The sequence below is a fragment of the Hyperoodon ampullatus genome (genome assembly GCF_949752795.1).
Source record: "Hyperoodon ampullatus genome assembly, chromosome: 2".
NCBI lineage: Eukaryota > Metazoa > Chordata > Mammalia > Artiodactyla > Ziphiidae > Hyperoodon > Hyperoodon ampullatus.
In genome coordinates, this window is record NC_136915.1 from 168968565 (window position 1) to 168996057 (window position 27493).

Here is a 27493-nt window from a genome sequence, read left to right on the forward strand (position 1 = left end):
AGTGTTCTGCCGTCTTCTGACTCCAAGTTAAAATCTTTAAGCATTTGATGTCTCACTTGCAAGCGGACAACCTCCTAATTTTCCCCCTCTGCTCTTTGATTTTATAAAAATATTTTCGCTAATTTCCCCCACGTGTTCTCTAAAAGTTACCTCCATTTTCTCTTTTTAACTGTTGTGTATTGAGGCCTAGCATGGAGGCCAGGGTCACCGGAGTGGAGCAGGTGAGAGGGAGCAGCTGAAGTCAGAGAAGTGGAGGGGCCCCACCATATAGGGCCTTGTACGCTGTTTTCAGTGCTTTAGCTTATACCCCAAAGTCTCAAATCTGATGAAATTTATTTTCTTCTTAAGGTGGTGAAGACTTTTTCTGCTGAGAAGTAGAAGAGAGTACTTCTTCATTAAAAAAGATGCCTCCCAAGTTTAAGCGCCATCTAAATGATGATGATGTCACTGGTTCTGTGAAAAGTGAAAGGGTAAGTTCAGAATCTTAATCTTTAAAAAAGAAAGATTCAAAATATCTTTTCTTTCCTTTGTAAATAATTTATTTTAGAATAATCTAATATTTATGGCTATATTCGAATCCTATTTGTTTTCTTCATAGTAAACATTAAAAAATATATGTTACTTAGATTGGAACTCAACCAAATTCTATTTCCATTATTGACCAAATTATGTTCCCAGCTTCTTTCTAGTCTTTCAAAGGGAATTTTGTGCAAATACACAATATCTTATTTAGTACTCTGGAGCCAAATGTGGTTGGAGTTCCTCAGAATTTTTCAGATTTTACAAAGCTAGTTAGTGCACATTATACAAGAGCCTTTTGGGGGTCTAGAGCAGCACCTCCAAACATACTAATATTTCTCAGTGGAATGTCTGATTATTCTAATTAAGTATATAAATTAGCTAACATCAATTCAGGTAAGATTTTCCTCCAAATGAGTTTTGACTCCAAAGCTTATAAAATCTCTTGGTTTTCAGAACTTTTTAGATTTTGGAATTGCAGATAAAGGATTCTGGTCCTGCAGTTGCCACAGAGTCCAGAGCAGCTTTTATATAATGTTCAATTTTTAGTTTATTTCAGAACATTCTGTGCAGGATTGTATAAATCTAGAAATTATGCAGCATTTTGGAAGATAGCATTGATATGAATATTGTAGATAGGCTACTTTTAGAATAAGTAATCAATAAGTATTTATTGAGGGAAGGAATTAGAGCTATTCTTTTTCATCCAGCAACCTAAAGCCCTCCCACACTTCCTATCTTCTTGCCAGTCCTTTATTTTCTGATTCATGCAACAAATGTTTATTGACTACCTACTATGTGCTAGGCATTGTGCTAAAAACTAGAGGGCATGGTCTCTGCCCTTAAACAGCAGATAGTCTGTTTGACTTCATTTTACATGCTCCTTTTTTGCACAACCTTAGAACCTCTGTCCAACATCTTATGATTTAGGAGTATCTTGAAATACAGTACAGGAATCATTTGTCATCCCTTTATTCTAAGTCTTTATTTAGTGTCTGTTTTTGTTTTGCTTGAAGGGGGACACAATCCACCAATAGACTAACTGCTAGTAAACTTTTTTTTTTTTTTTTTTTTTTTGCGTTACGCGGGCTTCTCACTGCTGTGGCCTCTCCCATTGCGGAGCACAGGCTCCTGGATGCGCAGGCTCAGCGGCCATGGCGCACGGACCCAGCCGCTCCGCGGCATGTGGGATCTTCCCAGACCAGGGCACGAACCCGCATCCCCTGCATCGGCAGGCGGACTCTCAACCACTGCGCCACCAGGGAAGCCCGCTAGTAAACTTTTTAAAATAAGCTTTATTTACTCAAAAATATAAAATATACAGTTTCAATCAGTTCTACTTCTAAGACCATAACTATGGCACTTTCTTTTTACATTGTTGGTTGAATACTACCGCAATTTATTGTAAAAATAGGATATTAGATAGCAGAATTGAAAAAAAAAATTGGCTGTTTAAATCGAGTCCTCCTTTTGAATGTTTATCAGATCATGAAATTTGGTAACTGATTGGTTCTAAGAATTTATAAATTACTTTTATAAAACTTTAAAAAATTTTGTTCCTCTTTTCTATAACACTTTTTTTTTTTTGCGGTACGCGGGCCTCTCACTGTTGTGGCCTCTCCCATTGCGGGGCACAGGCTCCAGACACGCAGGCTCCCCGGCCATGGCTCACAGGCCTAGCCGCTCTGCGGCATGTGGGGTCTTCCTGGTCCGGGGCACGAACCTGTGTCCCCTGCCTCAGCAGGTGGACTCTCAACCACTGTGCCACCAGGGAAGCCCCCTATAACACTTTTTTGATAACAGCTTTATTGAGATATAATTAACATGCCATACAATTCACTCATTAAAAGTGTACAGTTCAGTGGATTTTAGTAACTAGTATTTAGTACCAAATTATGCAACCATCACCACCATCAATTTTAGGACACTTTCATCATTCCAAGAAGAAACTCTGTACTTTTTAGCAATCATCCCCCTTTCTCCTCATCCCTTCAGCCCTAGGCAACCACAAATCTATAGATTCGTCTATTCTGGACATTTTATATAAATGGAAGCATACACTATGTTGTCTTTTGTAAATGGCTTCTTAGCATAATGTTTTCAAAGTTCATCCATGTTGTAGTATATATCAGTACTTCATTCTTTTTTATTGCTGAATAATATTCCACTATATGAATATACTACACTTTCTTTATTCATTCATCAGTTGATAGACATTTAGGATTATTTATACTTTTTGGCTATTATGAATACCACTGCTATGAATGTTCACATACAAGTTTTTATTTTCATTTCATTTAATTACATATGTTTTCATTTCTCTTGGGTAAATACCTAGGAGTAGAATTACTGGGTATTATAGTAACTCTATGTTCAACCTTTTGAAGAATTGCCAAACTGTTTTCCAGAGTGGCTGCACAATTTTTACATTCCCGTCCAGCTGTGTATGAGAGTTCTAATTTCTCCACATTTCTCCTCACCACCAATTTCTCCTCACCAACACTTCTTATTATCTGCCTAGTGGGTGTGAAATGACATCTCATTGTATCTCATTACCCTTTTTTGATAATGTATCCCTAGCTCTTGTGTTTTTCTTCAGTGAATAAGTGTAAAGACATTCGTTTTCATTGTGTTTCTCATTGGGCAACTATAATAAACACACTTCAGTATCATCATCCTCTAAGGCAAATAAACTGTATTGTAAATATAATGATTGTTACTTATTAGCTAGAAATATTTGTTGAAGGAAGTAATGTATCTTCCTGAATATTACTGACTTTGAACATGTTTTCATGTGGTCATTGGCCATTTCTTTTTTTGTTAGGAATTGTCTGTTTCTCTTCTTTGATGATTTTTCTATAGTGTGTCTTTTTCTTACTAGTTTGTCAGCGATCTTTATATAAGAGAGATGCCAGACCCTTTAGTCTGAAAGTATGTTGCAGATTTCTTTCCCAGCCTGTTACTTGCCATTTAACCTTGTGTATGATATTGTATGTTCTTTATGTTTTAAATTTTTATGTAATCAAATTCATGAATTTTTTTTTTTAGAGATTCTGGGGTTGTTTGTGACTTAGGAATAATTTACTCATCTTAATAGTTCAATACTTATTTTATATATTTTCAGTCTTTGTAATTTCATAAATAAATGGATTTAAGGTCACATTTTCTTTTAGGTACTGCTGTGACCATACTCTACAGATTTTGTTTTGTAATGTTCCCAGTGTCATTCATTTCTAAATAGTTTGTTAAGTTTACATTTACCTTTTAACATTTTTAACAGAAGAGTGTTTTAAAATTTCCTTTTATTTGTTTTAATTTCCATTTCATTATGCCCAGAGAATGTGACCTGTGTAATTTCTAGTTTGGGCTATTTATTAAAATTCTTTTATTGCTTATTCATTTCTTGGATATTTGAAAATAACATTTGCTGAGTACACAGTTCTAGATTATTTATTTTTTTGTCTTCCTGGTTTCTCCATCTTTGAAGGATATGTTAAAGCTTTCCTATGATTTTTTTGTTGTTGTTGTTTTTAAAGTGCCGGCTTTTATTTTTATTTTTTTTTAATTTTTAATTTTTTTATTAGTTTCTGCTTTATAACAAAGTGAATCAGTCATACATATACATCTGTTCCCACATCCCCTCCCCCATGCATCTCCCTCCCTCCCACCCTCCCCATCCCACCCCTCCAGGCGGTCACAAAGCACCGAGCTGATCTCCCTGTGCTCTGCGGCTGCTTCCCACTATCTATCTACCTTACGTTTGGTAGTGTATATATGTCCATGCCTCTCTTTCGCTTTGTCACAGCTTACCCTTCCCACTCCCCATATCCTCAAGTCCATTCTCAAGTAGGTCTGTGTCTTTATCCCTGTTTTACCCCTAGGTTCTTCATGACATTTTTTTTTTCTTAAATTCCATATATTCCTATGATTTTTGAATGTATCCATTTCTTCTTATAATTTGAGCAGCTTTTGCTTTATGTATTTTGAAACTATATTGTTACATATAAACATTCATTGCTGTTAAATCTTGGTGGATTGTGCATTTTGTCATTGTAAAATCTTATTTGATTGTTTAATGCTTGTCCCAAAATAATCTATATTACTTTTGCTAACTCTAACATTCTTTGTGTTAGAATTTGATATCTCTTTCATCTCTCTTTTTTCTTTCATCCTTTATTTGACATTTGTTTTAGGTAAATTTCTTATAAACAGATATTGGCTGCAGTTTTTTTGAACTCTCACCATGTATAGTTTTTACTTTGAGTCGGAGCATTCACACCGTTCACATTTATTAAGGTAACTGATATATTTGGACTTTCCTGCACTCGCTGGTCCCTCTGCTGGCAGTGAGTGCTCTTCACCCTGATCTTTGGTTGGCTCTTTGTTATTGTTTGGATCTCAGCCTAAATTTCACCTTTTAAGAATGATTTTCCTTGACAGCCTAATCTTATTTAGTCACCCTGTCACTTTTTATCCCATCACTGTTTTAATTCTCTGCCTAACATTCATCACCGTCAGGTGTTTTTCTGTAAGAGCTCAGACCTTGTCTGTCTTGTCCAAAGCTGATGCTTGGGACTTAGAACAGTGCCTAGTACATAGAAGGTGCTCAAACATAGTTGTTAAATGAATATTGAACACACCCTCTTTTCATTTTCTTACTCTGTGTATTATTTACTATAATATATAGAGATAAGGATATTCATTGTATTTCTTATGTTTTCCCTATTTTCCCTAACTTCGTTAGCTAGATTGATTATTTTTCCTCACTTTTTCCCTGCCTCCAGGACCACTAGGCAGTTAAAAATGTCCTCCCTTTCTTTCTCTTTCCCTTTCTCTTTTTAATTAACTTTATAGGTTAACAATAATGTTTAAATTTGTGTTCTCTCTCAACATGCCAAAAACTATGCCCCTCCACACTACTTTTTCATTCTAGGCCTCTTCCCACTTCTCCACTCCTCTCCCCACCAAGATAAGCATGTTACTTTGCTTTTAACTTTCTCATTTTACTCTCCACTTCCTGCTTTTGGGTTTTGTGAGAAAAGTTTTAGATTCTTTTAGAATTTTTCTTTATATTATGCATTTTTCTCTTTCAATAGCTGTAAGTTATAGTTCACAATCATCTTCTATTTAGATGATTTTTTTTTTTTTTTTTTTTTTTTTTTGCGGTACTCAGGCCTCTCACTGTTGTGGCCTCTCCCGTTGCGGAGCACAGGCTCCGGATGCGCAGGCTCAGCGGCCATGGCTCACGGGCCCAGCCGCTCCGCGGCATGTGGGGTCTTCCCGGACCGGGGCACGAGCCCATGTCGCCTGCATCGGCAGGCAGACTCTCAACCACTGTGCCACCAGGGAAGCCCCTTCCATTTAGATTTGACCACACATTTTATTAGATGTACTGGGTATATCAATCTCCATCTTAAGATCTTTGTTCTGATTTAATTTTCTTTTTAGCTGGTGTAATTCCTTGAGTAGTTTCTTCAGAAAAAGTACATGGGTGTTGTATTTGCTTCCTGTTGCTGCTTTAACAAATTACCACAAACTTAACACAAATTTATTATAGTTCTGGTGACCAGAAGTCCAAAATGGATCTTCCTGGGCTAAAATCAAGGCACTGGCAGGGCCATGTTCCTTCTGGAGACTATAGGGAGGAAGCTCTCTCCTTGCCTTTCCCAACTTTTAGAGGTTGCCTGACCTCCTTGCTTATGCCCCTTCCTATATCTTTAAATCCAGCAGGGTGACATCTTCCAACCTCTGTCCCTCTCTCTCTCTCTCTCTCTCTCTCTCTCTCTCTCTCTCTCTCACACACACACACACACACACACACACACACTCTTCTGCCTCTCTCTTTTTTAAGTACTCTTGTGATGACTTTGGGCCCACTATATTGATCTTCCCACCTCAAGATCCTTGATTTAATAACTTCTGCAAAGTTCCTTTTACCATTCAAGGAAACATTCACAGGTTTCGGGGATTAGGACGTCGACATCTATGGGGAGCCATTACTCGGCCTACAAGTTGTATACTGTTTGAGTTCTTGCATGCTGAAAAGGTCTGGTTTTTGCTCTTCTTCAGCCTCCTTTTGGAACTTTATATCTTCCCCTTTTGGGGAGCAGGTGAGACATTCCTCATTTTAAGAAAAACAGTTGTATCTTATAAGGTAAAAGTATAAAGTTGTTTTTGTTTGGAAGTTCAAATATGTGCAGAGGACTATTCGTAGGCCAAGTGGCTGTTAGGTGGACTGTGCCAGTTAATAAAGCCTTGTCTCTCAGCTCCAAACCTACCTTCTATACTCTTCTCTCTGATGCTAGAGTTGGACTCTGCAGCTACATTTCTCCTTTGCCCCCAGCTTCTTCTTAGGTTCTGCTGATACAGAGAGACTGGAAGGCAGGGGGAGGAGGAAGGACTTGCCCCTCCCTGATGGCCTGCATCCCTCACTCCCATGCCAGCTTCAGTGACCTCTCTACCTTGTGGTCAGTCAAAGGATTCCAGGCTTATAAGCATTTCCTTAGAAAGTCTGCAGTGTGGTTCCATATCTTTCAGCTTCCAGTGAAGCACCTGTAATTACTCTTGCCTGTGTCTGGAAGCTTGGAGTTAAGAAATTTCACCAGGAAAGAACTTGTTTCATTACCCTGCCCCTGACAGTTGGTAAGCCCCTTGGAATCTAAAAATTCAAGTCTTTTTCTTTTTTTGACAGAGAAATCTTTTGGAAGATGATTCAGATGAAGAAGAGGACTTCTTTCTGTAAGTTTTTTGTTTTTCTTTTTACAGCTTTATTGAGGTGTAACTGACATACAATAAAATACATATAGTGTACAATAAGAGTTTTGACATATTCACTGTACACCTGTGAAATCATCATGAAATTCAAATAATGAACATAGCCATCACCTCAAAAGTTTCCTCATACCTCTTGGTAATCTGTCACTCTCCCAGTCCCAGGCAGCCACTGATCTGCTTTCTATCACTGTAGTTTGTATTGTCTAGATTTTTTTTTTGGAAGTAGAGTCATACAGTATGCCTCTTTTTTTTACTGGCTTCATTCACTTTGCATAATTATTTTGAGATTCACCCATGTTGTTGCATGCATCAATAGTTGGTTTCTTTTTATTTCTGAGCAGTGGTCCATTATATGAACATACTGCAATTCATTCACCCATTCACTTATTGATGGATATTTGGGGTGTTTCTAGTTTTTAGCTATTACAAATAAAGCTGCTATAAACACTCATGTACAGGTTTTGTGTAGACTTATGCTTTCATTTCTCTTGGGTAAACAGGAGTGGAATGGCTGGTGTATGTTTACAGCTGTTTCCCAAAGTTGTGTACCACTTTATATTCCTACCAGTACTGTATGGGGGTTCTAGTTGCTCCAGATCCTCATCAGCACTGCATATGGTCAGTCTTTTAATTTTAGCCACTCTTGTGGGTGTATAGTAGTATACCATTACGGTTTTAATTTGCATTTCCATAATTACAAATTATGCTGAACATCTTCTTTTGTGTGTATTTGCCATCCTTATATCTTCTTTTTATTTATTTGTTTGTTTGTTTAATTTATTTATTTTTGGCTGTGTTGGGTCTTCATTGCTGTGCGCAGGCATTCTCTAGTTGCGGCGAGTGGGGGCTACTCTTTGTTATTTCAGTGGCTTCTCTTGTGGAGCATGGGGACTAGGCGCACAGGATCCAGTAGTTGTGGCACGCGGGCTCAGTAGTTATGGCTTGTGGGCTCTAGAGCACAGGCTTAGTAGTTGTGGCTCAAGGCCTAGTTGCTCCGTGGCATGTGGGATCTTCCCAGGCCAGGGCTCGAACCGGACCGGGGCACGAACCCATGTCCCCTGCATTGGCAGGCGGATTCTTAACCACTGCACCACCAGGGAAGCCCCTTATATCTTCTTTGATGATGTACATGTTAAAAATCTTTTGCCCATTTCTAAGTTTGTCTTCTTATTAAGTTGTGAGTTTTTTATACATTCAAGATACAAGTTCTTTGTCAGGTATATGTTTTACAGATATTTACTCCCAGTCTGTAATTTAATCTTTTCATTTTCATAACTGTATCTTTTGAAGAGCAGAGTTTTGATTTTGATGAAATTAGTTTATTAAATTTTTCCTTTCATTGTTTTTGTTTATTTAAGAAATCTTTGCCAAACCTAAATGTTCTAAGATTTTCTTCTTTGTTTTCTTCCAAAAGTTTTATTGTTTTGACTTTTACATTTAGGTCTATAATCTATTATAAGTTAATTTTTTTATATATGGTTGAGTTAAGGGTGAAGGATCATTTTGCAGGGGCCGGGGAGCATATGGCTCTCCAACTGTTCCGCCACCATTTGATGGAAAGATGATCTTTTCCCCATTGGATTGCCTTGATGCTCTGTCAGAATTAATTAACCTGGTCAGTCCTTTGCAGTTTTGATTAGAAAGGGCCTCAGTTTTATTTGCAAAGTCAGGAAGGATGACATGTTGTTGCAAGAGTTTTCTCTGGAGGCTCATACCTCCAGAAGGGTATGCCTGGGAGGAAACATTTACCTCCCACTTTGCTATAATGTGGAGTTTTTTATAGAGGCTTTTATTTTTCCAAATAAAAAACATTGTATAAAACATTTTATAAAAGTAATTGACAGCCATGAAGCAATTGGCAAAAAGAGCCTGCAGGATGGAAATCAGATCCAATAATAGGAAATAGTATCATTTTTGGCAGTGAAGTCAGATGAAGTGGGAAGATAATTTCCTGCAGGTAACAAGGTTTCCAGAGTCAAAAAGCTAATTGCTCATAGTGCCAATTACAGTGAGAAGCCTTAGACTAGAGCAACAGCTACCTGTCAACAAAGGACTCAGTATTGAAAAGGTCAGATGCTTTGGCTAAACAAGTGATCACCCGAATGTAAGTGAGAAACAAACTTTTCAGGCTAACTGTACACTGAAGGTTCACTCCCAAATAATGCTGTACATCTTCCAAAGGGCCTGACGACAAAACCGGCACACTACCACACCCTGTGGTTCTGTCTATGTATTGAAAGGGAGACAAAGCTAATAAAATTTCTGAAATAATTTTTAAAAAATTAATCAACACGGGCTTCCCTGGTGGCGCAGTGGTTGAGAGTCCGCCTGCCGATGCAGGGGACATGGGTTCGTGCCCTGGTCCAGGAAGATCCCACATGCTGCGGAGCGGCTGGGCCCGTGAGCCATGGCCGCTGAGCCTGCGCATCCGGAGCCTGTGCTCCACAACGGGAGAGGCCACAACAGTGAGAGGCCCGCGTACTGCAAAAAAAAAAAAAAAAAAAAAGTTAACACCTGTTGATTATTATGAAAAATAATCCTGTTCATAGCAGGATTATTCATAATTGCCAAAAGGTGGAAGTAACCCGTGTCCGTCAGTGGAAAGATGGATAAACAAAATATGGTATGTACATACAATGGCATAGTACTCAGTATTAAAAAGGAAGGAAATTCTGACACATGCTACAACATGGATGAACCTTGAAGACATTAATTATGCTAAGTGAAAGAAGCTGGTCACAAAAGGATACATTTTACATGATTCTTCTTATCTGAGGCACCTAGAGTAATCAAATTCATAGAGACACAAAGTAGAATGGTGGTTGCCAAGGGCTGGGAGGAGGGGGAAATGGGAAATTAATGCTTAATTGGTACAGAACCTATTCTTTTTTGAGTTTTATGGTTTACACCTTATTTTCTATCATCAGAAGATGGAAAATTACTTAAAACATCCAAAAATTTTAATTTTCAGAGTATTAAAATGGATTGGTTTAAATGATACAACACTCAACTATAATGGAGAGATAATAATTTGAGAAATGTTAATATTTTCGTAGACCCTTAAATTTCCCTTTAGTTATGTTGCTAAGTTTTAAGATGAGTAATCAAAAAACATACTTGAAAAATTTTAGTGTTTTGAATGGATTTTTCTGTACATCCATCCCCCCAAATCAGCATTTCATTAGAGCCTAAATTCAAGGTAGTTGGACTTCTAGTGTGCTATAATTGATCATAAAGTTATTCATAGTCACTGGCACTTTAGTTGTTATGGTATTTCAGAGTTTAATGATTAAAACTACCTGTGTATAACTAAGAATTATATTAAAAGTGATAACATTCAGAAGAATTAAGCTGTGATGGCCTGCACTAAGTACCAATGAAGTACAGACATGATTAAATATCATTAGGTTCCATCAGTACCAGTAATATGTGGTTCCTTATGATAAATGATCCATGTTTAGAATTCAGCAAGTGTGTGTGTTTTCTGTTTTGGGGTTTGTTTTAATGTTCTCATTAATATGTACTTGGTGTTTTGTTTTCAGAAGGGGACCATCTGGACCAAGATTTGGACCTAGAAATGAAAAAATTAAGCAGTAAGTTTGTGAGACACTCATTTGTTTAAATGATTATCATATTTCTACAAGGACCAGGGGTTGGCAAACTACAGCATATGAGCCAAATCTGGCTGCCACCTGATTTTGTGAAGTTTTATTGAAACACAGCCATTCCTAGTATCTATTGGCTGCTTTCAAACTACAGTGACAGATTTGAGTAGTTGTGACAGAGACCTTATGGCCCACAAAATCTAAACTCTCTATTATCTGGCTGGCCCTTTACAGAAAAATTTGCTGAGCCTTGATGTAGACTAATATTACTACTAGGTTGTAAAAACCCAGTCATTCTTTTCATTTTCACAAAGTTACCTCTTAATTATAGCTAAGGAGATGCAATTCCTGGTTGTTGGTTTTATTAATTTAATTATTATATATCAAATTCATTTTTTTAGCATAATCTCAAGGTCTATTTTGGTTTTAAATCTATAGCTTGATTCCCATTTTCAGCATGATAATAAAAGTAATATAATAGATTTAGTTTTCTGAAGTACAGTATCTTGTTTATATACTTCCAGGATTTGTTCATATCTATTACTTATCCTAATCCATTTATTGATCTAAGTTTTATGGCTCATTAATTTTCAGTTTAGAGCTTTTCTGTATATATTGTTGATGGTAGATGGTGGATAATGCTGTAGTGAATGTATCTAATATTAGAATCATATGAGTCCTGGCAAGAAGGGAGAAGGAATGAATGGAGCAGTGAAGTAGGCCTGGAAACTTACCGAGCTATAAAAGATAAACTGAATGGCCCAGGTTCAGGATCTAAGGAGGGGTAGTTGCTACCCTAAGTCTGGATATAGATGGCACATAGTGGGAAGGGTACTGTAATGGGATATCAAGTTATTGATGAGGGACTTTCCTGGTGGTCCAGTGGCTAAGACTCCACGCTTCCACTGCAGGAAGCACGGGTTCGATCCCTGATGGGGGAACTAAGATCCCGCATGCTGCGCGATGTGGCAAAAATGAATGAATGAATGAATGAATGAATAAATAAATAATAAACCACAGTTTAAAAAAGAAAAAAGTTATTGATTAGATACTTGGGCTTTAGTCAGGTAGTGGTTGGTGTAAAGAAATAGGTCCACACTGAGCCTGATCCTAGCTCATGGACTCTGTAATACAGTACCAACAAATTGATTTGACTACTAAATGGGATGTTTTCATTTTCTATTGCTGTATAACAAGTTACCCTGAACCTAGCAACCTAAAACAGCAAACATTCATCATCTCACATTTTCCATGGTTCAGGCGTTCAGTCACTACTTAGGTGGGCCCTCTGCAGGGTCTCACAAGGCTGAAATTGAGGTGTTGCCGGGGCTTTGATCTCATCTGAAGCTCCTGACTAAGCTCAGGTAGTTGTTGACAGGATGCACTTCCTTGCAGCTGTACAACCCACAGTGCTTGCTTCTTCAAGGCCAGCAGAAGAGAGAGTCTCTGCTGCTTCAAGTGTCTGATTCAGCCAGTAGAGATACAATGAGCCACTTAGATTCAGACAGTTTATTACTTACATAGATTGTCAAAGGAAGAGTAGCCGAAGGTGCCAGCTCCCTGGGTTCTTGTCCTAAACACCAAAAATGATGATACCAAAATAGAAGGGTCCAGGTGGCTGCAGTATTAATAGTGAGATGCCCTATTACAAAGGAGCCAATTCTAGCCTGCAGCTAAGTGGTTTTATAGTCTGCGGGTATATCCTGCAGAAAGCCTTATATGTCATCAGAACCTGGGAGGTGATAAGAAACTGTCTCATGACAGTCTCCTAGGGGAGATGGGGAGGTGAGTGGGAGATGGCCTCAGAAGCCACTCATCCTCATCTTTGGAAGGATCACAAGGCATTCAAGGTTGCGAGGATGCTGTGGCAGAGCCAGTGCCCTTCTCTGAGCCAGAGTGACTTCTCTATCCACCCACATATATACCTCAGCTGCCACAGGAGAAGACGACTCCACTGATGACACACCTGTTTTTTCCCTGCCAATGTGCTTCATTTCTTGTCTGACATCCTTCTGCAGAGTGAGCCTGGTACTGAGTGTGGCCCAGTGAGTCTTTTGAGTATGACTTTCCAGCTGACCCCAAAACCAGTGCCAGTTATACAGAGTGGGCATTGCAGGATATGTCTGTGTTAGTAAGTGCCAAGCACACATGCACGTGAATGTGTATATGTGCATATTAAATTACCATAATAACATTGGTGATCACAGAATTTTAGAAGAGTAAGGCACTGTTGAGGAAGTGTAATGGCTCTTACTCTAGAGCTGAAGGCTTATCATACGTACTCAGAAGGTGGTCAGTCATCAAAACACACAAATTAACCCTTGGCACAACCCCATGAGTGTTTACCTAACCAGGGCACGACTCAGGCGTGAGCCCAAAGTGGCCCCAAATGGTGGAGCACAACCCGCCACGCTACTTGCCCAAGGACAGATTCCTGGCATTTGTTTAGTAACTAAAATTGGGAGCACTGGTGAGTTTCTTTAAGGTGTGTTGTCACCACTTAATGTGTAACGTTTCCATACAGGGTGTTTTTTTGATGTGTGGATCAGCAACATTGTTGCTTTGTCTGCATTTGATTGACATGTTGATAACAGATTAATCCCACAAAAATGCCCAATGTCACTTTTTTTTTTAATTGAAGTATAAGTTGATTTACAGTGTTTAATTTCAGGTGTACAGCAGAGTGATTCAGTTATACATATATATATATTCTTTTTCAGATTCTTTTCCACTATAGGTTGTTACAAGATATTGAATATAGTTCCCTGTGCTGATACAGTAGGTCCTTTTAATGGGTTCTTTAGTATTCCAATGTCACTTTTCAGGGAAGATTTTTGGGAAAGATTTTATTTTTTTATTTTTGCAGTACGCAGGCCTCTCACTGTTGTGGCCTCTCCCATTGCGGAGCACAGGCTCCGGACACGCAGGCTCAGGGGCCATGGCTCACGGGCCCAGCCGTTCCGCGGCATGTGGGATCTTCCCGGACCGGGGCACGAACCCGTGTCCCCTGCATCGGCAGGCGGACTCTCAACCACTGCGCCACCAGGGAAGCCCTGGGAAAGATTTTAAATACTCACATGCCTATATAAAAAATTTATGATTCTCTTTGGAATGTTTCCTTTGCTTTTAAAATAAATAGTAGCATTATAAATGCCACTCCAGTGAATTGTAGACATTCTCTGCCACAGGTAGGAAATCTCCTATCTGTAGCCTTGGTCCAACAAGTTTAACTTAATTCCCCCAAGGAATGTTCCATGATGAACAGATACATATATATACATATATATATGTATATATGTACATACATACTATATATGTATATATATATAATTGCAAAAATACAGCATATATACTACATATAGTATATATGCATATGTGTGTATATATATATACACACATATATATATATACTTGCAAAAATACAGCATATATTTAAAACTTTTTTTGTCAACAGTACCTTAAGAAGCCACAAGATGGGGGTGTTAACTGTGAAAATAAATATTTTCTTTGTAAAATAGCAGATGAGTGTGTTGCAGAGCATGAGCTTTTTTTTCCTTAATGGAAGAACACTGACATTAAACACATGCTAAGTGTTAGGAACCGTGCTAAGTGTTTAAAACACACTTGTCACATCTAATTCTCATAAGGGAAAGATTATCATATTCATTTCAAAGGTGAGAAAATATGAGGCTCAAAGAGGCTTGCAAAATGACTTGCAAAGCCACATACATAGTAAGTGATAATGCTGAATTGCAAACCCAGATCTCTCTGTGTCCAGAGCCTGGCCTCTCTACACTACACCATGCGGCTTCCCTGTAGTGGTGATAATTAGAATAGAGACATCTCAGGAACACATGTGCTGTCAGACTCTAAGGAGGATTTAAAACAATGTTAAGGGCTTCCCTGGTGGCGCAGTGGTTGAGAATCTGCCTGCTAATGCAGGGGACACGGGTTTGAGCCCTGGTCTGGGAAGATTCCACATGCCGCGGAGCAACTAGGCCCGTGAGCCACAACTACTGAGCCTGCGTGTCTGGAGCCTGTGCTCCGCAACGAGAGGCCGCGATAGTGAGAGGCCCACGCACCGCGATGAAGAGTGACCCCCGCTTGCCACAACTAGAGAAAGCGCTCGCGCAGAAACAAAGACCCAACACAGCAAAAATAAATAAATAAATTACTAAAACAATGTTAAAATGTCTTTTCTCTACATGTCTTGATATTTTCCTGGGTATGTTCTCTCTTGTATCCTTTTTTCTACTATATGACTCTAACAGGAAATGATATAAATCTCCACCCCCTCCTTCAAAAACTTGCTTTTTCTTTGAGTCCTTAATTTTCTATTTCAGTTAATGACCATCATCTACATCTACTCAGTTGCTCAAATTATAAATCTAGAAGTTCTCTACCCTTTTCTCCCCGCAACTCCATCACCCATATCCTGGTAATCGTTGGTTCCTGAAATATCCCCTCCTCTTATTCCTTTAGCCTAGAACTTTCCCACCATCCACCACCTTTTTTACTCTGCCCAATTCACTCTTAACCTCTCAAAACTCAGCACCAGGATCTTGATGCCATCTCTGGTCCAGGCTGGATTCATCTAGGCTGCACGACTGATACCAATGTGCTTCCTTCCATTATGGCACTTGACATATGGTAATATAATCCTAGCTACCAGTGTTCCCCACTAGACTGTAATCTTGCCGAGGATCAAAACATTCACATCACTATCCTCAATGCATAGCATAATAATAACTCCTTAATATATATTTTTGAATAAATGAAATACTTAATTCAGATCAGAAAATATTTGTTGAATGCCTATTTTCTACCAGGCACATTTCACATGACCTGGGAAACAGATGAGTGGGACAATCTCTGTTTTTAAGGCATTTACAGTATAATAGTGAGGATAAGACCAACATAAAATACAAATAGAAATCAAAGTATTGTAACTGCTATGAAAATATAAAAAATCATGGGGAAATATGTTTTCACTTTTTAAAAATTTATTTATTTATTTATTTGGCTGTGCCAGGTCTCAGTTGCGTCACGTGGGATCTTCATTGTCGCATGCAGGATCTTTAGTTGCAACTTGCTGGATCTTTGGTGGTGGCATGCAGGCTCTTAGTTGTGGCGTGCGGGCTCTTAGTTGTGGCATGCGGGATCTAGTTCCCCGACCAGGGATCGAACCTGGGCCCCCTGCATTGGGAGCGCGGAGTCTTAACCACTGGACCACCAGGAGGTCCCTTTCCACTTGTTTTTTAAAAAATTATCCTTTATATTAAAGTAAATAAATAGATGATTTTCTTCTTTTTTTTTTCTATAAAAGTTGTGTTCTGGGCATGAAAATATCTTGAAATATAGAAGCACAGTCATGAGATTTTCCATTATCTTAAGGTTGAATGAGAGTTATACAGTAGCTGGATTAAGAGGGTTATACCAGTGGCTAGTAATATGTGAAGGAGAAAGTAACAATATATTAATCACTTGGCAGGAAAAATTAAAATGTTGGGTGGTTTCCATTAGCCATAGAGATTACACGTGTGTCATGTTGTTGAGGTAATACCCCTAGGTTTATCATAATCTACTAAGACTTAATCTGTAATTTTATGAATTCTATTCCAATTAATCTGCCTGTATTATCCATGGATTCTTTTGCCTATGGGGATTCTGGGACCATAACGATTCCTTCAGTTATTTTGGTTTTGTTTTAAAATCACATGTAGTATAGGTATATTAATATCCACAATAGCTATAATCTGATTATGTGTAGGTGCTGCCGTACATTCTGTCCATTTCCACCGTGTTGCACCTTACTTTAGGCTATTATCTCTTGCATATGATGGAAAATAACTACCTAGGAATTTCAAGATTGGCCCTTGATAAACAATAGCTCTGCTTCCATTATAGTTAAATGGAGACCTCTACATTCTTATATCTACCTTATAACTCTTTCTCAAGTAGCTGGATGTGCTTTGCAGGACTTATACCCAAACTGTTCACTTATTCAGCTGTTAAGTATTAAGTGCATACTCTTTCCCAAGCAATGTTACAGGTACTGGGGCTACAAAAGTGAACAAAGTAGACAAGGTCTCTGCATTTGTTGAACTTACCTTCTAGTGGGGAGCGACAGGAAATAAGCATGTAAATAAATGAATACTTTCGCTTAGTGTTAAATGCTGTAAACAATATAGAGTAATGGGTTAGACACAGACTGTTAAACAACTCTGAAGGTTAATGAAGTGCATTCATTGCACATTTAAGCATACGTTCCATGAGAGCTGGAATTATTGTCTGCTTCGTTCAGTATTGTTTTCCTAGTGCCTAGAACAGTACATAGTAAGCTCTTCTTAATTATTTATTGAATAAATTGCTTAAGTATTTGTGCCATTGTTCTTGTATAAGATTTTACATCTTTAGCTGTCTGCTTGGGAGTTGCAACAAGACCTCTTAGACACGTGGGGGCTCTTTCAGATCTGTGTGGGCAGAAGGGAATTCTCCATGTCCCACTTTAGTTGTGCTTCAGTTTTATACCGTTTAGTGGAATACTGTGTGAGAGGCACAGAACTCTAGGGAGCTGTGATGAACCCTGAAGTCTATGAGTGGATAATCAGTGGGTGCTTTTAACATGGGAGTAGGGGTGACTATCATCAAACATAGTAATTCTACTTGAATCTGAGGCTGCTTCTTCCAAAACCATATGTGTCTAAATGGGCCTTCATTTTGTTTTTAAAGCAAACTTTTTGAAGATATAGCTTCGTGACAGGGAAGGGATAGAACTCTTTTTCAAAATTACACATGTCCTGCCTTACTCCCCACTCACTATAGAGTAGAGGGGCAGTGAGGAGATGTGTATTGTGAAATTTTCTTAAAAGCTTCCTAGGTGATATTTGATAAATTGATACACTTCCTCGACTAGAAAGAACAATTGCATATCCTTATTTATTTAAAACATATATCTACTTATAGTTGCTAGTAATCCACTTTAAACAGTTTTTATATTTTAAACAGTTTTTGAGTTATAAGAACTGTGAGTTCATTTTATTTCTCATTTTAAATATTTCTCTGGCATGACTTATTCCATAAACTAATTTAAGGTAACATTTTGTCAAATGATTGAAGCAACAGGGGAAAACTAGACATTTGTCAAATGATTGAAGCAAAAGAGGAAAACTAGACACTTAATCATTTCTATGTTTATGTACTCTGGGGGTAACTTCTGAGTGAGAGTAGGCAGCTGAGGTCCAATTATTAAATTTTTTAATTTAGTTTAAATCTTCATTGAACATGGGACTTCCCTGGTGGTGCAGTGGTTAAGAATCTGCCTGCCAATGCAGGGGACACGGGTTTGAGCCCTGGTCCGGGAAGATCCCACATGCCTTGGAGCAACTAAGCCCGTGTGCCACAACTACTGAGCCCGTGTGCCACAACTACTGAGCCCATGCACCTAGAGCCCATGCTCTGCAACAAGAGAAGCCACCGCAATGAGAAGCCCACGCACCACAACGAAGAGTAGCCCCCGCTCACCGCAGCTAGAGAAAGCCCACGTGCAGCAACAAAGACCCAATGCAGCCATAAATAAATAAATAAATAAATTTATTAAAAAAAAATCTTCATTGAACAGTCTGAAGTTTGGTTGGAACAGGCTCTCATCACCTGATATAAAGAAAATCATATTTTCATTTTGAAGAACAACCAAAAATGTTTACTCTTTGCTCCTTCGTGGGTGCTTCAAAACCCTCCCAAGTGTTGCTCATTGTTTTAAACCCTGTTTAAGAGGAAATTGATGAGCTGCAAAGAGTTATACCCACTGAGCCTTAGTGTCCTAGAGCATACTGTACCTTTCCATTTTGGAAACTGAATATTTTTCATAGGCTTCTAACATACCTGGGCAAACTCTTTTGTTAGCCTTAGTGTGTGAACTATATGTATAGCAAAAGTAGCTTATAGCTGTGTCTATGTGATGCCTCAATGGCCTATTGAAAAGAAAATGAAACGGATTATTTAGTCAAGCTATTTGACAATTCTGTAGTTACTGAGCATTCTGACAGTATATTTAATTTGAAGAAACAGGGTTAAGAATAAACTATAAGTTAAATATTACTTTATTTGTATCATGTTCTTTTAATTGCCTGAGTAATCAAGCCCACAAATGGAAGGACTGTTGCTACAAGCCTTAAACTTAAACATTTTAGAGTTGAATAATTCTGAGAACTTGCTGTTTTCTATCATGTCTAATGAAAGTCTCAAAAACTGTAAAATTCTCAAAAGAATGCATTATTTTTTAATCTTTTTCTTTTAAACTAGTGTTCAGAATCAGGTGGATGAAGTCATTGATGTCATGCAAGAAAATATTACAAAGGTAATAGAAAGAGGGGAGAGACTAGATGAACTACAGGACAAATCAGGTACAGATACTTCATATAATTCTTGATGTTATTAATCTGTATTTTGATAGTTTACTTCTCCCATTTTTCTAGCCAAAGTTTAGGAATCTTGACTTAGGAAAAATGGCATTTATGGTTTTAATGTTTTTAACTTTAGCTCCCTTTACTTTGTTTTTTTTATATACAATTTATTCAAGTATAGTTGATTTACAATGTTGTGTTCATTTCTACTGTACAACAAAGTGATTCAGTTATACATATATATATTCTGTTTCATATTCTTTTCCATTATGGTTTATCACAGGATATTGAATATAATTCCCTGTGCTATACAGTAGGACCTTGTTGTTTATTCATTCTGTGTATAATAGTTTGCATCTGCTAATCCCAAACTCCCAATGCATCCTTTCCCCCACCCCGCCACCCCCCGCCCCCCGCCCTTGGCAACCACAAGTCTGTTCCCTGTGTCTGTGTTTCTGTTTCGTAGATATGTTCATTTGTGTCATATTTTATATTCCAAATGTAAGTGATATCTATGAGATTTGTCTTTCTCTTTCTGACTTCACATAGTATAATAATCTCTAGGTCCATCCATGTTGCTGCAAATGGCATTATTTTACTCTTTTTTTCTGGCAGAGTAGTATTCCATTATAATATGTACCACATCTTCTTTATCCATTCATCTGTTGATGAACATTTAAGTTGTTTCTATGTCTTGGCTATTGGAAATAGTGCTGCAGTGAACATTGGGGTGCATGTATCTTTTTCAATTATAGTTTCCTCCAGATATATGCCCGGAAGTGGGATTGCAGGATCATATGGCAACTCTATTTTTAGTTTTTTGAGGAACCTCCGTACTGTTTTCCACAGTGGCTGCACAATTTACATTCCCACCAACAGTGTAGGAGGATTCCCTTTTCTCCACACCCTCTTAAGCATTTGTCATTTGTAGACTTTTTAATGATGGCCATTCTGACTGATACAAGGTGGTACCTCATTGTAGTTTTGATTTGCATTTCTCTAATCATTAGAGATGTTGACTGTCTTTTCATGTGCCTGTTGGCCATCTGTATGTCTTCTTTGGAGAAATGTCTATTTAAGTCTTCTGCCCAGTTTTCGATTGGGTTGTTTGCTTTTTTGTTATTGAGTTGTATGTAGCTCCCTTTGCTTTGAATCATCTTATTGTTGTATTATTTCTTTAATTGATCAGTTGAGAACAGAAAGATTAAAAATTCATTGTTGAAGTTAGATTATTTTTTTCTTTTGTCCTGTTATGTTGATGTGCTTTGTATTTCTCCTGATCTCAAGGAGGATAGGTCTAATCACTTCTTTTCAAACTTATTTCACACATATCTAATATTTTTATCTTATGCTTTCTCTGATGACTTAGTAACATTTCTTTTCTGACAAATGTTAGTCTCTGTTCTTATAACAGTCCATGGCACTTATTAGGCACTCACATATTTTTTAGATGATGAATGGCTGAATGAATATCTGATTAATCCTTGACAGACTTTTTTAACCAAAAAACTTATTTAAACACTTTAAAAATATATTGTTTTGCTTCAAAATCAGTCACTTTTGATATCTTCTAAGAATCTAGCCTTTTCCGTTGTAAATTTTTTTTTCTATAGTTGTGCCAAGTATTTGAATTTTTAAAGAGTATTTCTACCAGAATTCATAAGTTTATTTGAAAGCATTGAGGCCCTGGGGAGACTTCTCTTACTCTTATTGTAAAAGTGGATTGAGCAAACTGACCTGCAGCCATTTTTTACTTTTTGGTTTTTTTTTTTTTAGAATACAGAATGCCAGAGTTTGTGGGTAGAGGAAAGGGAAGATGTTTTCATGCTTAAAAGGGAATAGATTTGCAGAAGTAGAAATTAGTGTTTTCTTGTCTTTGTGTGACTAGATAAAAGAATGCTGTTATGTCGATTAATCCTTCTCTCCATCCTCTATGTGATATAGAAAGCTTATCGGATAATGCAACTGCTTTTAGCAACAGATCCAAACAACTTCGAAGGCAAATGTGGTGGCGTGGATGCAAAGTAAGTAAATTGGAAGATATTGGATAGGTCCGTCAGCATATCCAGTGGTATTTAAAGACATGAAGAAAAAAGGGCCTCTAGGTGATAAGCTCTGTGGGGAACAGGACTACAACTGTCTTGCTTATTATTATATCTTCTGAACCTGGGACATGGTGGAACTCAGTAAATATTTGTTGAATTAATATCTTATGGGTCAGAAGTAACTAAAGGAATCAAGCAGTGCCTAAAAGGATGTTTTCATGGATTTCTTCATAGAGAGTAATCCACAGTTTATTAATAATTTAGCTTCCTCTAGATTTATCTTGTAAGCAATATTAACTTGTAATTTATTTTTAGGACCTTTTTGGAGCAACCTATAGCATTACATAGAGATATTTAAAAGACAGAAAGCAAGCCAGAGAAAAATATAATTTTCTGTTGGATGGAGAAAAAAATAAAAGCAGTTTAATGTGTCAGAATCCATATGGCAAATGGGGCGAAAAAGAAAATCCCACTGTCACTCATTATTCCAGAGAAATAAGATACAGTCTTATGCCATACCACCCTCAACCTGCCTGATCTCAGAAGCTGAGCAGGGTCAGACCTGGTTAGTACTTGGATAGGAGAAATAAGATATAAAAGAAAAATTTGTAACAAGGAGAAAAATGGGAATCATTATATGCTAATATATTCCTGAAAAACATTTTATGGAAATGAATTTACTGCTTAAATCAAGTATGGCTACTATATATCAAACAGAAAAAATGTTTCTCTTAAAACTTTATAGCAAATTTCATGTCATATGAGCAGATCTTTTCTTTTTCCTCCTGATACTGTGTATCATTTTTGGCTTTGTTGAAAACCTTGGATATACCACATTGGTTTTAGTCTCTCATTTTCAAGTTTAGCAATAACTTTCAAAACTCGATGTTGACATATGCTAAGGATTTCTTTCAAGAGTTGCCTTGGATTTGCTTATTTCTGTCTGTTTACCTGCTGAATCCTCTTAGTTTCAGAAATAGAACTTAGGGAAAGAAACAAGTTTCATTGCTCCTCTTATGTAGAATTTAAATTTTCTGTTTTTCTTTAATGAATATATTTTCTATTTCTATAGAAATTTTCTATCCTGCAGACTAGTTTGGAAGAACAAAGGTCTGTGAGCTACCTCCTCTCCCCACATGACTCATTCATGTGGCCATTAACAAAATGATAATGTGCATTTTGCCTAGCTTTTTTTTAGCTATATCTAAAGAGTTTCATTTTGTACTTTACGGGGTCCACATCAAAGGAATAGTATGCTTTTAAGGGGAAAAATTGAATTCTATTTTAAATTTATATTTTTAAATAGTCTCTATATCACTACCATTTTCTGGATTAACTTCATAATGATTATTTGGGAAGAGCTAAGGAAAGGGATATAGGGACAGAAAAGAGATCAGAGGTTGCCAGTGGCTAAGGATGGAGGGTGGAGATTGACTACAGCAGGGCATGTGGGAACTTTCTGAGTGATGAAAATGTCTTATGTTCGACTATGAAGGTGATGGTTGACAACTGTATGTATGTCAAAACGCGTCAAAATGAACTTTAAGAGGGTGAATTTTATTGTATGTAAAGTATATTTTCATAAACCTGACTTTAAAAATAAGTAAGTGAACAGAATTATCCAATGGGTGGGGAGACAGAATCAGTGACACCTCTCTTAAGTATCTTATGGGGCTCTGAGGCTCTTATGTGTTTAATGAGAAGCAGATTTTTGTCTATGTTGTTTGGAAGAAGAGAGCTTTGGACGTGCATGAATACATTACTGCCATTTTTGGTTGTAAACGTTTCCTGGCCAGTGTTAGAAACTCCGTTTATTTAGGTGTTTTAAAATTGGTATTGATATTTCCATTTAAATCTTCTAAATGTTAAGGCTAGCACAAATTAACAGGGCAAATTAAGATATATTTTTGGTAAAGTTGAAAAGCTATTGTAAAATTCCAAATTACTTTAGAAATGTTTTCAGCTTAAAAAAAAGATGCAAAGCTTCCATATATTCTCTGGATCACTTGGTCACTAAAGTACTTTACAGTGTAAAGTACTTTCTACATTTTTTGGTTATCATAATTAATAATTTTAATAGGCACCTGGTATTCAAATTGGAAAGCTTCCATGTATATTCTCTTGGTCACTTTGTTCTTGTCATGAATGTAACGCCACTAAAATGCAGCCATTTGTTTTATTTTAGAAACATTTCATTAGCTACTTCTAGTTACTGTTTGTGATATTCATCAGTGTTGTATGTGTTTATAATAACTGAGTATCTTTTTTCTGAATGAACCATCTTTAATCAATTATCTATGAAAATGGTGAAAACAAGACTCATTTGAATTCATCAGGAAAATCAAATCAATTTATAATCTATGCATTTTAGGATTAGATGAGGAATGTGACAGTTTTATGGAGAGAGGTGATGTAGACCTAAAATATTAACTAGCTAAGGACTAATCTTAAGGTTTCTCCTCTCAACTGTGAAACTGACACACAGAATGCTCTTAGGCAAGTTATTTATTAAATGAGGTTCTTCACAAAAAATCTAAATTATATTCCTCAAAATGAAGATAAAAATGCTAAGAAGAAAGTAAGGGGAGCAAAAACTAACAGAATTCTAATATACTTTGAGAATAAGTGCTATAACAAATGCTGCCTTATACTATATATATTGAACCATCTGTATTGGATGCCAATCTTATTCATAATATCCTGACACTTCTGAACAGAGTTGATAAAATATTGTTCTTTTCCTGGTCTTAGATTAGAAATGTGTGAGAAATCATAGACAAAAAAGATGAGGCCCGTAAAGGCTTTGATTATTACTGTTTACTCTGCAGCCTTAAACAATAAAATCTAGGCAAGCCAAAACCCTCAAATTTGGGGAACTCTGATTATTACAAAAAGATGCAAATAGTCAGAAGTTGATTTGAGAAAAAATTTGTAAACCTTTCAAGGAATGAGCCTGTCCAATGATGAGTTAGTGTAATGTGGTAAACAGCACAACAGATAGTCTTTATTAACAAGTCAGACATTAATCTTTCTTATGCCTTTTTGTGTGTTGTAGATAAAAGCCATCATGGCTTTGGTTGCTGTTATCGTTTTGTTAGTGATTATCAGTAAGTATTTACTGGATTATTAATTTGGGGGGGTGTCATTTGTTTTGAAGTTTTCATTTAAATTTCCTTTTTAATTTATATTCAGTTGACCTAGTAATGTCAGGATTGAGTAATGACTTCTGACTCCAGTAAAGAGTTTTTTTTTTTTTATTAGTTTCTGCTTTATAACAAAGTGAATCAGTTATACATATACATCTGTTCCCACATACCTTCCCTCATGCATCTCCCTCCCTCCCACCCTCCCCATCCCACCCCTCCAGGCGGTCACAAAGCACCAAGCTGATCTCCCTGTGCTCTGCGGCTGCTTCCCACTATCTATCTACCTTACGCTTCGTAGTGTATATATGTCCTTGCCTCTCTTTCGCTTTGTCACAGCTTACCCTTCCCCCTCCCCATATCCTCAAGTCCATTCTCAAGTAGGTCAGTAAGGAGTTCTTAACCTAGAATCTGTAGCTCTCTGAAAATGCACATAAATTGTACGTAAAATTTTATGTGAATATGCATATGTACAGTTTTATGGTGAGAGTATATCTTTCATCAGATTCTCAAAGAGAACCTCTGTCCTACGCTCCACCCCTACCCCTGCAAAGGCAGGGCTAAGTGATTTGTTTGAGGCCAGATATAGCTACTATTATGATCAGGACCATAACACTCATTTTCTATTTATTTTTAACTTTTAGGTATGGCAGCTTGCATTTCGTAATATTGTGTTTGAAGGAAAATCCAGATAAATTCTCCAGATGATGATTTTTGTTTTGGATTTGAGCTTCATTTCAGTCATGGAAACATAACTCTTGCCCTTCCTTTTTTCTCCCCTTAATATTCTTTTTAAAGTCAGATCATTCAAAAACAATTTTTAGTGTAGTTGATTTACATTGTTCTGTTAGTTTCAGGTATACAGCAAAGTGATTCAGTTATATATTATTTCAGATTATTTTCCATTATAGGTTATTACAAGATACTGAATACAGTTCCCTGTGCTGTACAGTAGGTCCTTGTTGCTCATCTATTTTCTGTATGGTAGCGGGTATCTGTTAATCCCGTATTCCTAACCTATCCCTCCCCCTCCCCTTTCCTCTTTGATAACCAGAAGTTTGTTTTCTATGACTGTGAGTCTGTTTCTGTTTTGTATATGGATTCATATGTATTACTGTTTAGATTCCACATATAAGTGATATCATATATTTGTCTTTCTCTGGTCAGATCTTTTTTTTTTTTTTTTTTTTTTTTTTTTTTTTGCGGTACGCGGGCCTCTCACTGTTGTGGCCTCTCCCTTTGCGGAGCACAGGCTCCACACGCACAGGCTCAGCGGCCATGGCTCACAGGCCAAGCCGCTCTGTGGCATGTGGGATCTTCCCGGACGGGGGCATGAACCCGCGTCCCCTGCATCGGCAGGCGGACTCTCAACCACTGCGCCACCAGGGAAGCCCTGGTCAGATCATTTTTAATATCTCCTTTTCTCCAAAGCTTCTTTATCTATGTTTATAGGGATTTTATAAAGATTTGGAAAGTATCTCAGAATAACCATTTGAAAAATTCCATGGTGATACTCTTTTTAAACAGAAAAAAAGATTTTGTTCTAAAGAAAAAGTCAGTCCTCATCATTTGTGGATTCTGTGTTTGTGAATTCACCTACTAGCTAACATTGATCAGTTACCCCAATGCTTTTGCAGTCATTGGCAGATGCAGTCAGAGAAGCGAATGTTAGTGCACAGTTTCTCACATTTTTGTGTGTCTTGTTGATGCTTTTGCTGTTTAAAAAGGCCCTCAAGTATACTGGTGCTGCAGTGCTGGCTAGTGTTGCTGAGCGCAGCAAGGCTGTGATGTGTCTTGTGGAGGAAATACACGTGTTAGATGAGCTTTGTTCAGGCGTGAGTGACAGCACTGTTGGCCAGGAGTTCAGTGTTAATAAGCCAACAGTATATAGTAGATAAGGTGTCTTCACACAGAAACATGTAAAACAAGGTTACGTATGGATTGGTTGTCAAAAATGTTGTAGCCAGAGGCTGGCAGGGATTTAAGCCTGTGTTTCCCCTCAGAGCAGTGGTTCAGTGTTTACTCATTCAGTGTTTTTGGTGACTTTATAGAACATAACTACTGCCAGTACCAAGAATCAACCCATGGAATGTTGAATAACATAAAGAAGAAAATAAAATCCAACTGTTCTCTTACCATACAGAGATAGCTACTATTAATATAACTATTGTATATACTTTAAGTCTTTTCCTATTAATATATAAACATATTTTTCAAAAACTAAGATCATATGTATACTTTCTAATAAATATATTGTAAATATTTTCCCATGTTATTAAATATTTAAGTATTATAGCTGCTTTATGCTATGGTTATGTATTAATCTATTTGATCAAAATGCTAATCTGATGAATCTGATTTTGAATCTGATTTTGATGTTTCTTTTTCATTTTTTCTCTTGCAGTTCTTATAGTTGTGAAATACCATACTTGATGTGATGACAGATCTTCATTAAACAAAACCTGGGACAATAATAATAAAAGATTGCTGCATAATTTAAATGAAACCCATGTATATAACTTTCAAAGCTTCTTTTTCAAGAAATTAAGAGGCAAGTATCACTTCAAATTGGAGCACTGAGAATGTCCCATTATCTTCTTCCCTTCCAACAAAGTGTGCTTTTAATAATTATGTTTAAGGCGGGGCTTCCCTGGTGGCGCAGTGGTTGAGAGTCCGCCTGCCGATGCAGGGGACGCGGGTTTGTGCCCAGGTCCGGGAGGATCCCACATGCCGCGGAGCGGCTGCGCCCGTGAGCCATGGCCGCTGAGCCTGCGTGTCTGGAGCCTGTGCTCTGCAATGGGAGAGGCCACAACAGTGAGAGGCCCGCGTACCGCAAAAAAAAAAAAATTATGTTTAAGGCAAAGATAACCAGCCTTGATTTTGCCATATTCCAAGGGTCTAATTTGAAACTAGATACTTGCCAGTTCATTATTTGTATATATAGTTAAACACTGATAATGATATTTCATACTGTTATTTTAATGGCATAAGGACTTGCATTT

The 27493-nt window shown here is 37.4% G+C and overlaps 1 protein-coding gene across 1 annotated transcript; it reads left to right on the plus strand.

Moving 5' to 3' along the window:
• Positions 1–404: 404 nt before the first annotated feature.
• On the plus strand, positions 405–26997 carry VAMP4 (vesicle associated membrane protein 4; the record flags this gene model as incomplete). Its single annotated transcript, XM_079697527.1, has 7 exons — positions 405–470; positions 7211–7257; positions 10836–10886; positions 19203–19303; positions 21248–21327; positions 24404–24455; positions 26896–26997. The coding sequence occupies 7 exons, from the start codon at positions 405–407 to the stop codon at positions 26922–26924; spliced, it is 426 nt and encodes a 141-aa protein (XP_079553653.1). The 3' UTR covers positions 26925–26997.
• Between the last annotated feature and the right edge of the window lie 496 nt (positions 26998–27493).